At 38.0% G+C, this 12,847-nt stretch overlaps 1 protein-coding gene across 16 annotated transcripts in view; it reads left to right on the plus strand.

Moving 5' to 3' along the window:
- Nucleotides 1–12,434, plus strand: part of capu (formin protein cappuccino) — a 259,823-nt gene extending 247,389 nt beyond the window's left edge. For 9 of the 16 annotated variants that reach the window (XM_073969023.1, XM_073969010.1, XM_073969017.1 and 6 more), the window contains 4 exons: nucleotides 8,959–9,874; nucleotides 9,919–10,944; nucleotides 11,032–11,329; nucleotides 11,566–12,434. In XM_073969023.1, the coding sequence (XP_073825124.1) occupies nucleotides 8,959–9,874; nucleotides 9,919–10,944; nucleotides 11,032–11,329; nucleotides 11,566–11,668 (2,343 nt within the window). In that variant the 3' untranslated portion in view covers nucleotides 11,669–12,434. The remainder of the gene's footprint in view (nucleotides 1–8,958; nucleotides 9,875–9,918; nucleotides 10,945–11,031; nucleotides 11,330–11,565) is intronic. The other 7 variants (XM_073969026.1, XM_073969014.1, XM_073969019.1 and 4 more) reach the window with 1 other exon arrangement.
- The last annotated feature ends 413 nt before the right edge of the window (nucleotides 12,435–12,847 follow it).

Here is a 12,847-nt window from a genome sequence, read left to right on the forward strand (position 1 = left end):
GCACGTGTTTTGAATAACAAAATAAAATGCATTTATTATTTGTGTGAAACAAAAATATTAATTACTTTATTAAATTAACAAAAATTATGAAAATTCTCTATTGAATTCAATCGCAAACATGTGTGTTCCCTCCGCTCTTCATTTAATCCAAGTTTAAGTGCTTTTGCTTCATCTGCTAAATGGGTTTGATATTGTCTTCCCATCACCAGTTAAGATTTCGACATGTACTCCAACAGCACTCCATTGTGAAATTTTCTTCTCGTGAGTTACCGGAAAAATGTTCACAAATTAAATGCCTGTAGAGATGTACAAACTGATTTATGTACATGTAGGGATCTCTAACAACTGCTAATAAAATGTAGTGAACGGAGTGCATTTTTCACGACTCCGTTTGCACTGCTTTCGGATGCTGTTAAATTGTGAGGAATTGGAGTGCCTTTTTCACGACTCCGTTGAACTGCCTCCGGATGTTGTTAAAATGTGACAAATGGATGTGATTCTTTGGATTGCATCCAAATGCGGTTAAAATGTGAGGAATGGAGTGCCATTTTCACGACTCCGTTTGAACTGCATAAAAACATGCCGTGAAAGAACTAGTCTACATTGCACTACTTCCAATTTATTTTGCTGGGTAGTTATTATATTTTTTTCTCATAACAATGTTTGTATATTTTAAGATTTCAAATTAAAACTTATATTTTCTTAAGTTTCTGAACAGAAAATGTACACCATTAACAAGCTTTGTAAGAAAATATTTTAAAAATTTTTGTTTGTATGCTGTTTTTGAGAGAAACTTCCAATAAAATCTGAATTACTTCTTCATGTCATATCATACCACTACCAAAGCTAATTCCTTAATGAATATACCCCATGTCTATTATTTATTCGAACTATATAGAGCTCTCGAGGCTTAAAACTCATCCGGTTATAACAAAAATAACGTGTTCAGTATTATGGGAATGGAAATATATAAAAAAAATCTATTGAATAAAATGTATGAAGGGTCGGTTCTTCGTGGACTACATATTGAGAGCCAATTAGAAATTTGTTTTACTGCCATCGCCAAAATTTTGTTATTCTGTTTTAGACAAATTTGCTGCTAAACAGTATGAGAAAATAATGAAGACAAATGAATTTTTGTGCGTCACTTGATTTTTACTTATCATTACCGAAGTATAATTGTAACCTCAGACTTTAGATTACGAAAATATATACACTAGGATTGTATAGATTTCATCAAAATAATGATTTAAGACTTCACATATGTTTGGACGATATTCGTTTCAGCCAAGATGGAAGTACTTACCACCGTCCGTCCGTCTGTATCTCTGTTTGCAAAAGATAAGTTCTACTAGTTTAGGGCTACAATATTGCTAAAGACAGCAAGGCCAAATTCCTATTCGTTTCTGAGATAAAGGCCTGATAAATGCAAAAAATATAGATTTAGCCCGGTTTAGATGAGGCCATAAAATCCGAACTTGATCTGACAGGACAAAACCCTACTAGGGTTTTTGTAGTCTAAATATGTACTTTCAAAAAATTTATACTAGATGTTGTTTGCATTTTCAGTGTTGCATAGTGTAAGGATCGATTATATAGAACTAAGCCCATCAAAGTGTTTGTCATCGAGTCCAAAAACTTCTAACCGAACAATTAAGAAAACAAATTATAACGCTTCTTTTGTAACATAATATTAAAAGTAAAAATAATCCTGGTATCAGAATCTATCTCTTTCGGTAAATAACACTGTGCAACATTTTTAAGATAATCTTGTGCAAATAATTTGAAGTGAGGATTTTTTGAAAGTACAGACCCAAAGTACAAAAGCCCTAGTTCCGTTTTGTTGAGTCAGATACAGCTTGGATTTTATGGCCCAATCTAAACATTGTTAAATATCGACTTTTTAAACAACTCGGGGCTATATCTCTGAAACCAATGCAAATCTTCTTCTGACCTTTGCAGCAAATTTGTAGATAAGGGCCAAAATAAAATATTTGGAGAAATGAAAAAAAAAAAATACATTTTATAATATATCTAAAAATTCCATAATTTGTATACATTTCGCACCATATCTCCAAAACTGTTAAAATTTTCTTAATGTTTTCATTTGGAAACATATCAACGACAGCCGATTTAGGCTAAGATCATCGAAATAGTGAAAATCTTGCTATAGCAAAGACAACGGCAATTCTTTGTTGTTGTAAAATTCTGCGATAAACCATAACGTGGACCTGTATGATTAAAAACTTCAATATACTTCAATAAATTTTACATGGCGACATTACCGATCATGGCCCGATATTGTCTATTTTCAATTCTAAATATCCTACTCTGTAAATATTTAAAATTGTATCCTTAGTCCCAATTTATATTAAACGATTTTTCTTGCGGCAATTTTTCTCGTTCTCTTTTAAACTTGCCTCTTGCGTTTATACAGGCAATTCTGTTTCTGCAATGAAAATAATGTCAAAAACGAAAAATATAAAAGGAATTGCCTGAAAATTGCTGGTACGAGCAATATTTTTCACTTCCATACCCCTTACGTGTCTCTCCTACAAACTGAGACTTGCCGCAAGTAAACTCGCCTAATGTAAATTGGGACTAAATGTTATGAATTCTTTCTATTGAATTTATATACTTTGTACCATTATTTCATATAAAATATGGAATAGATTATAGAATAGAATATGTGCCAAAATTTCCAGTCCATCGGACAAAAATTTACCGAGATATGAGCTATCGAAGGGAAACATTTATTGTGTTTTGTATGTAGCATAGAAACTAAAAACGTCTTTTCCTCGAAGTGGCACTTTATATGTTTTTGTGGGACTATTGTACACATAAATCATGTGCTTAACAGAGAGAGTCTTAAAAAAACTGCTGACGGAGTCAGAAAAAATATCAATTTTGTACGGTGTTTTGATTTTGTTAAAATCGAAATTTTGATTTTAACTGTTCAAAATTTTTAAAAATTGTTTTTTTTAATACCTTTTCGATAATGGACAAGATTATTAGGTACGTAATGATCCCACAAAATATATGCTCGGTTTATTCTTTTTCAAACTACAGTGGGTACCGCAAACTGCTTTAGTAAAAACAGTGCTTTATAAGCGGGCATTTGAATGTAAAATTTTCAAAAAAAAAAAAAATAAATAAGAAGTTAACTTAAGGTTTAATAGATTTTTTATAAAAAATTCATGAAAATGGTTTTTCTCATGCTTATAAGTGGCCATAACCCCTTAAAATAGCTTTACGTAAAGCTACACAACATTTGAATTTTTCATGATTTTTGGTCAAGTTGTGCCCCCCCCGAAATGAAATCCTGCGTACGTCCCTGGCGTCAATGTGGTCCATGAATATAAGTACAAGGCGATGGAGTAGCACTCAAAACTGTCAGAACGCCATCCTGAGAACTGTAACTTCTTATGTCTTCTCTGCACCATCTGAATGAAGATATCAAGATTGGGTTAGTTTATAAGATGCGCAGCTGCCGTTGGTTCTTGACAGCCACTTCACTGAAAATATATGAAAAATATAACAAAGAGGTGGTGAAGAGAAGTCAGTTAGTTGAATTTGCTTAGTATAGGATGATCCGTGGGCCCTTAAGGATCCAGCAATGTGTTAACGGGGCTAGAGGGTCTATGCAGGAAAATAAGATATATGCCATCTAATTTACATCAATGGGACTATGTCTTTTGACTGACAGTCTAGAACATCGGCAGAGAAGGAGCTCAATAATTTCAGTCTCTTCAACATCCTCACAATGTCTGCAATAATCAATATTGTTGTTCTCCTACTTACTTGTCATATATATAATACCGCAGTGACTAGTAATGACCCCTACAGCGATTTTGATTTCTGATTTACTTAGTGAGTGAAAGGACGCAGTTCTACTCGATACCTTACAACCAGGTACGTCTTGCCAAGTCCTTTCGGTTTTCACTACGTAGAGCTTACAGAGGAAACGGCTACGGAATGACACCATCCGGTCCAGGAGAATTATACGGTTGAAAAGTAATGATCGCCCAAGAAATCCTAGAATTAGGTCTAGAATCTCTAGAGCGGAGTTAGTCCATGTGCCATAACTGCTCCAATAGGATTTAGGTCCTTTGAGATCACCTTGCGAAATCTCACTATAGTTAATCCAAGGATTCTTAGAGTTTTCCTGAGCATATAGTTATTGAATCTGTACAGAGTTTAGTCGTGCTAGCCTTATTGCATGACCTCCTGCTGACTTTCGTGAGGTTGGCCAGATCTTTATTCCACCATACTTAGCTTGGCTTAACTCTCCTACCTGGATAAGTTAATGGGCAAGTCTTCTCATAGCAACATCTGTTGAGGATCTCTTCCACTTGACTGTGCGAAGTTCTGGAATTTTCTTGAAAATACGAAAATTCTTCAATTACGGTAACAGATGGCATGCTCCCGTTACAGTACTTCGTTAGGTGTTACCGTGGGAGTCATCACAATCGCCATATGGTGGATAGAGAGAGGTCCAACATTACAAGGGGGAAACCCTATATCAGCAAACCTATCAGTTAGGTTTGAGTATCATTCACACAGATGCAGTCGCACAGTACAACCGCCATCTATCGCAGCTGAAGAACGTCAGGTACCACGACAAACCTTAGGAGTAGGCAGGATTGATAACCAGCACGACACAATGCACCTTTTCAACTGCCTGCCAAACCTACTCAATAAAGTTCTCTATCTTTGTGGTTACAACCTTTTCATTCATCGTCATTTCTAGACCTGAAGATTTAACTAAGCAGGGAAACAAATACCCAAACATAAAATATGCTGTTAAAACAACAACATTTGAAGAATAGTTTCACACGTCTGAAACATTGCCTTCAGGAAATGTTGCCCACATTACGCTGAGGTGTTTTTTCCCACCGCTAGAAAATGTTATGTTGTCTGGACAATGTATCTAATCTGGACATTTAATGTGCAAACTTAGATCAACCGTACTCATGTCGCAGTAATGAGTAAAATAAGTAGTTTAATCTTGAACAATTTAAAGAAATAATCCGTTATTTCTCACCCTACTGATTACTTTACATTGCTTGGTAATTAGTTATTTGGCTCATGTCACCTTCAAATTTCTACGGCGAACGTTTCATGGATCCATCACTTGACTTAAAAATAACTTTTTCTCACAGAATTCCAAAAACTTATAACTTCAGATTGAGAAATATCATAAAAAAATATAATAAATTAGTTTGAAATTCTTTAAATGGTGTAATTACAAAACTAAAAACATATTATCTGCATAAATTGTTAGTTATCTGTCAGTTGTGTCAGTCATATCAGCATTGCCATTGTCATCATCATAATGGTTAATTTGCGTATCATTTGGCAAAAGTTCAGTTAGGAACACACAGACACACTCACACACACACACATAACACCAACATATTACGTTCAGTATCAATATTCAGAAATGTCAGACATATTCCACTTCACAGCGCCATCCATAGCCCCTGAAAATGACTTATTGAAACATGTGTTTGGCAAATCACTTCTCTCCACCCACCAAAATGTCGTCTTTTTTAGCTTCAGTGGCGGCGACAAGGCAGTAAAAACATCTACGACAATATTGTCTTTGTCGTTGTTATCATCATCAGCTTCATCATCATCGTCACAGGATTTCGAGAGGATAAAAAATCAAACAGCCATAAACAAAACTTTGTTCATTTATACTTTAATGCCAATATGTCCCCACTCCGTTGAATTTTTTATGGTTACATACATACTTATACATATGTATGTGTGTATGTTCATCTATACATCTTTGAAATTGTACTAAAACGAGTCAAGGAAAGTTAAATGTGAAAGTGTTTTTCGTTACAATGACGTTGGGGTTCGTTCGCCATGAATTTTACCACACAGCCAATAAAACTTAATGCTAATTTCTTGTGAAACATTCATAATTGTTACGATTATTGGCCCCCATTGGTGCAATATTAGAGAGTCATAACATTGGAAAAGGGATATTTTAACATTATCAAGTTCGACTATAAAATATGCAGTACTTCATTCCTAGAAGAAGAGAAAGATAATAAAGCTTTAATTTCTAAATGTGAAGTCGTATTTTTTGAAAAGATGCAGTTGGGCAGATATTTTGCACCATTACTCGCCCTATAGGCTTCATAAACGAGATCTCTCACAGTAACACCCGAGCAAGTACTGCAACGAGAGCATGCCATTATGTTGCTGTACAGGAAGAATCTTTGTCTTCTCGACCTAATTAATTATATGTGGCCAGCAAGGTTTATTTATCTGCACCCCAAGTGCTGGCGGCTAGGGACTTGAAGACATTGTTCCTACATCTCAGGTTGTCGCAGTTAGCTGTAACATGTGCGGGCGGCGTGAACGTAATGCCGAATGTGACTGCCTTGGGGTAGTTAGTAGTCGGAATTCTGCTACCATCGACTCTGACATTCAGCTCAGTGCTCACCTCCACAGTCCATGTGGTGCACAGAGAGGTCGTAGGTTTAGTGACGGATATTTACATATTCTTCGCGTGGAAAATCTTACCACATCAGTTCTTCCATCGCGTTGTACTTACCACATGCTGACCTATCGCGTTATATGTGGTCAACAAGGCTTCTTTATCCACAGCCCAAGTGCTGCCGGCTAGGGACTTGTGAACATTTCTCCTACATCTCAGTTTGTCGCAGATAGCTTTGGCATGCGCGTACGACGTGAACATGCTGTCCAATGTGACCCCTAGGATCTTGAGGTAGTCAAATAAGAGTTCAGATTTTCACACAAGACATCGGGAAAGGTACCTGACGCCAAGATCGTACAATCATCAGCATATGTTACTGTTATGTTTACCGAACCCATGTTGATGATCGGTAAAAGGCTATCTATTTATGGCCCTCGGGAATCTTTGCTACGAACGACAAAGCTAAATCGGTCTGTACGATTCACTTTTGCTGGCATCATTGCCCGACTTCAGTAGCAGGACCACCCTGCTCATTATCCAGGCTTCGGGAACGATGTGGGTGGCTAGCGACAGGTTGAGAACTTTGGAGAGATAAACGACACCCGGCACATCCAGCAGTTTCAGCATTACCATGTAGGTTCCATCAGGGCCCAACGATTTGGATGATTTACGTTCCTGATGACATTCGCAACATCATCTATTTTGAATTGTCGTGGTTTCTCTTCGACAGGAAGAGATATGATTTAAGGTAGAACTCTTCTCTTCAACCTGTCATTTCCAGGGTGCTTGACAAATAAAATAAATTGCGCACCTCCTCTGAGATCCTGCGTATGCTCACCGACCAACCTGTTAACATCCAGTGTCAGCTCCATCACTCTGGGGTCATTATTCGGCGAAGCTCATCATTCGAGTATTCGACCAGCAGGTATATGTTGAGCGACTGCAGCTACCCAAACATCAGAAGGGTTGGACAGATCTCTGATGCGGAGATACGTGAACTCTCAGAGGTGGTGAAAACGGGCGGTCTGCTAATGGAGACAAACAAATATGGGGAGATGGTCTGATCCAAGAGAAATTACGGATTGTCTGGTGACGTCATTGGTAAGACCGGGTGACACTATGGTTATGTCTGGCGAACTGTGACGCTCTCCGCTAATTCTGGTAGGGGTGTCCTCATTGACCGTGCAAAACGTAGAGCTATCAATCTGCTCAGCCAGTACTATACCCCCGTGGGTCATTTACGAGGACCGAATGCCACTACTCATGATGAGCAAGTCTATTATAAGCTTCCAAAAGCGGTCTAATGTTACACCTATAACCTGGAGTATAGCTGCCTGTCAGCGGGGTGCATAGGTTAAGGTAATCTACTTCGGCAGTTCCACACCTGACTGCTATCCCCATACATTCCATGTACGGGTCATTAGAGCCGCGCTCAATCGAGTTAGGTCTGTATTAAACAGACTGGTGTAATAGGAGAGCAAATCCCCCACCACCACTTCTGGTGTGATATTTCCTCAATACGTTGTAACCATCACAACGCTGTTAGCTGCAGGAAACCAAGCACCGTAGCGATCATGATATTCTTCTGACTTTTAAAGTCCACTTTTTTGTCTGGGACTGCGGGGTAGTCTCGTATTCTTATGAATACGAGACCGAAGGTTGGATATGGGTGAAGATGCGAATGTGACAAACCGATCACATCAATATTGATCCTGGGTTCTCCTCCGTCACGGTAGTGCTGCTCCCAAAACAAAAAACCGATACAAATACGAACGTATGTACTCTGAGATGGCAGCCGCTGGCCGGAACATGGATGTTGTGTGATTCCGGATCAATTCGGTATCGAAGAACCCGCCGCCGTGGGATCCGTTAGATCTATTTGTAGAAGTACAGACATCAGTGAATGCCCTTCGGTTCAAAGAGCTTAATTAGTGGCTATCAATACGGCCTCACTGCGATTCTACGTCGAACAGAAGTACCAATAAGCAGGGATTATTTATCAACACAAAAGAACTTCTAGTAAACAACTGCAGAGAGATCTGGAGTTGTAGACGTTATAGATATTTATATCGATTGCTCTAAGACAGAAAATGGAACAGGAGCAGGCGTTTACAGCGATATCCTCGACCTAGTCTCACAACTACCCTGCGCAAGTCCCTGGCTGAGACACAGGGTTAAATATTGAACGCATATTAAGAAAATTCCTTTTCGTTCCAAATATTTTCAATTGACTATGAGTCATCAACGAAGACACTTTTCAATTGCGGGCCAAACCCCCAATAATCACATCGGACTAATTTTTACAGTCATCCTGATTCTAATATGTTTGTTATCTCTATATAATTTATAAGTACGAACTAATTCGGTCCACATTTTCAAATGCTAATAAAAACATAACTTTTTTTCTTAGAATTAGCTCGATGTACTTAAATCTTTCTAAAGAGCCTCTCAATTGTGCTTATCGAGATAAAATATTGATTATTATTTTTTCTTTATCTTTGCAGCCCTTCCACATGTACCAATGGACACACACCGAAGCTCCAACAACATCCCAACCACATACTCCCGGCAAATTGGATAAGGTCAATATTTGGCCATATTGTAGTACTCCTGCGGGTATACCACGCCTGCCGAAAAGCATTCAAGTCGAAACACCACAGCCGGAAAGAGAGACAGGATTTCAGCAGCTTCTTAGGAAGAAGTTGTTGAGTTGTTCCACAATTGCCGAAGTTCATGCAGTGGTTAATGATCTCCTGACAGCCGGAGAACCTCTCAGGAAACCCTCCAAACGCTGCATTCAATTGACCGAATTGTTAAATGCCAGCGAAACAACAGTCTATCAATATGATAAGAATGATAAGAATGTTAGCGATGGTAGTTCTGGTATTGAAATCGGCAGTCTGCAGGAAGTTGGTGTACAAACAGAAGATGAGGCGCTACAAGGTCAGACTGAGTTTGTATGTAGCAAATGTAAAAACAGTTCTAAAGAAGAAATCTCAACATGTGAAAAAGAAGTACAAGTTTCATTGGTCGAAATGACTGAGAGTGAGAAACTAAACAGCAAAACTGAGTCTAGTTCTTCGACGCCTACATCAAAACCTCCACCTCCTCCGCCGCCACCACCAGCAAATCCTCTGTCACCATCAGCACCAACACCACCTCCTCCACCACCGCCTCCTGCGACAAACTTGCCACCACCGCCTCCCCCACCACCACTACCTTCTGGGCCTGGTGGACTGCCTCCTCCGCCACCCCCACCAGCTCCTCCCTGTCTTAATTCTACTATTCCCAACTCAATTAATCACAATACATCAGCTGGCGGAACTCCTCCACCACCACCGCCAGGTCAACCAAAAACACCATCCACACCCGCTCCATTACCCAACCCAACCGAAGGAGGCTGGTTTAATCAAACCAACAGTAAGTATTTCACCCCAAAGATCCCTATCTAAACTAACTATCAGTAATTCCCCCAACTGCCCATCATTTAGCGTTACGAAAGACTGCCGTTAATCCACCCAAACCCATGAAACCTCTCTACTGGACTCGTATAGTAACGCAACCGCCACCACCACCCAAACCAGCGCAGCCATTTACGGATATCATCTCAGATGAGACAGACTCAAGTCCCTCTACTTCGCCCGATGATCCACCACCTGTCACCAAGCCGCAAGCAACTAAAGAGATCTGGCAAGAAATCGACGAAACCAGCCTCGACAATATCGATGAATTCACCGAACTATTTTCACGAGAAGCTGTTGTGCCCGTCAGCAAACCCAAAGTAAAGACTGAGGTCCGGGTGAGACACACAAAGGTATTGGACAGTAAGCGATCTCAAAATGTCGGCATTATATCACGCAGTTCCCATGTGGACTTTTGTGAAATCGAACATGCCATCTATCATGTGGACACTTCGGTTGTGAGCCTCGAAACATTGCAGCAAATAATCAATATCAAGGCCACCAATGAAGAATTGGAGCTGATAAAGGAAGCAGCACAAAGTGACATCCCCCTAGATTATCCAGAACAATTCCTATTAAAAATCTCCCAAATATCCATGTCAACAGAACGTATATCCTGCATAGTATTCATGGCCGATTTTGAGGAATGTGCAACGGTCATTGAACGTAAACTGGAAGTTGTCATGCATTTATCACAATTCCTGATGGAAAGCGAAGAATTGAAATTACTTTTTGCCATTATTCTAACACTGGGCAATTACATGAATGGTGGCAATCGCCAAAGAGGTCAAGCCGATGGTTTTACACTGGAAATTTTGGGCAAACTGAAGGATGTCAAATCCAAAGAGTCTCACACCACGCTATTGCATTTCATTGTGCGCACATACATCAGTCGTAAACGTAAGGAAGGTGTACAGCTACTGGAGATTCCACTACCCATTCCTGAGCCTTCGGATGTTGAGAGAGCCAGTCAGGTTGATTTTGATGAAGTTAAGAGACAAATTACTGAACTCAATCGACAACTGAAATGTAAGTATGATTTTGATTAGATGGTATTTTAGGTGGAATAAACTCATTTGCATTTTTTCTTCTTCCTCTTTTTCTTCTATGTTATAGCGACTAAAGCCATTACCGAAAAAGTCATCTCAAATTCCACACCCCAGAATATGGAACCATTCAAATCCAAAATGGAGGAATTCATTGAACATGCCACGAAAGTCGTCGACAAGCTTTACAAGGAACTGGATGATTGTCGCGATACATTCTTGGAAACTATGAAATTCTATCACTATGCACCAAAAACCGGCACAATAGAGTCGTGTACGCCCAAAACATTTTTCGAAAATTGGACCAATTTTACAAATGATTTTAAGGATATTATGAAAAAGGAAATTGCCATATTATGGAATGAATTGTAAGTTGTATTTCCTTTAAAAATCTATAAAAAGTATTTACCACGAACATAACCGATGGGATAAGAGAAAACTTCTCTCAAATCAATAAGTGCAACCCGATTCTAATATTAGTTCAATGATCTTTATTGTAATAATTTGATAATAGAGAGGTTTCCTTTTATCCCATATGGTTTAAATTTAAAATTTCGATTTCTTTTACACTCCGAATATAAACAATTTCCACATTTAATTTCAGATTAAAAAAATCAAAGGATGTACAATCGCGCAAAACTGTCAAAACTACAAAAGTGAAACCCGGAGGCCTGAAGGAGCGTATCTTACGTCTCAATAAAAAATAAATAAAACTGTTGGTGATGGTACTGTTCTGGAGATCGACGAAATGCCGATATTATTATTCTTTTTTTTTTAATAGATCTAAATACACCTAGCAAGTAGTTGATGAAAACAAATACATAATTTAATAATTAATTGCCTTACAATCAAAATGTGAAGTGAATGGAAATGCACACTTTTTTGTAGTACCGAGTACTGATTACTGAACTGCGTTATTATTGTTTAAGTTTATAACTATTTTTTCAAAATTACAGACTCTGTCCTCTAAGAAATAAGTTTACATTTTTAGATATTAAATACGACTATGGTTTGTGAGATAAATTATAACGTTAGAAGTGGACATGATTGCAGAATTTGCACAAACATCCTTGGCAGTTACAACGATATACACACGCATATTACCAGAGAATATCATTATATGGGACTTCGACACGCAAATTCCATGTTGTTGATTTTGAATGAATGTTGTATTTTGTTTTATTTGATGAAAATTATTATTGTATTTTGTATATGTGCATATGTGTGTTATCTATTGTACTCAATATAGTTAGTAAAAGAAACAAATTATGCTCAGTATGGGCTCATATCCTACTCATCTTATGGAAATAAGTATGTTTCAGAGCACTTTGATAATGGTTGTTAATTTTTTCAAAACAAATCAAAAATATACATACATTCATAGTACATACATACATGGCCTCTATGATAAGTGATCACATTTTTTGTATTCCTATTTGCTTTCAAACTTTAATAAATTTTAAGCTTACAAAATGCATTGTTTATTTATTTCTTTGACTCTTTAATCGATAAAATGTGGTAAAAAGAGAAGGTTGCAAGCGGAATAAATTTGAATAGGTACCTCACTCATTTATTTTTGGGTGGGACAAAGTTTTACATTTGAAAATCTCACTTATTGCTGAAATTGATTGCCTAACACTAAGTCAAATTTAAATGTAAATACATATATAATGTTATTCTCTTATTTTAAACAGTTACGAACATATGTCATCACCACGAACGACTCCCTCGGTGCTCCTGAACATGGTTTTTTTAGGGTTTCAGGATTCTGCTTGGAAACGGCAAGCCCTGTTGAAGTGGTGCTAAAGATAATGTTGTAGCAGAGAAAATTCTCTAAAATTTTTTAGCCCCACTTCGATAGGACTTGCTTTTTCCAAGCAAAAAAA

This window comes from Musca autumnalis, unplaced genomic scaffold (assembly GCF_047663935.1).
Source record: "Musca autumnalis isolate F117 unplaced genomic scaffold, ASM4766393v1 scaffold_2, whole genome shotgun sequence".
Taxonomy (NCBI): domain Eukaryota; kingdom Metazoa; phylum Arthropoda; class Insecta; order Diptera; family Muscidae; genus Musca; species Musca autumnalis.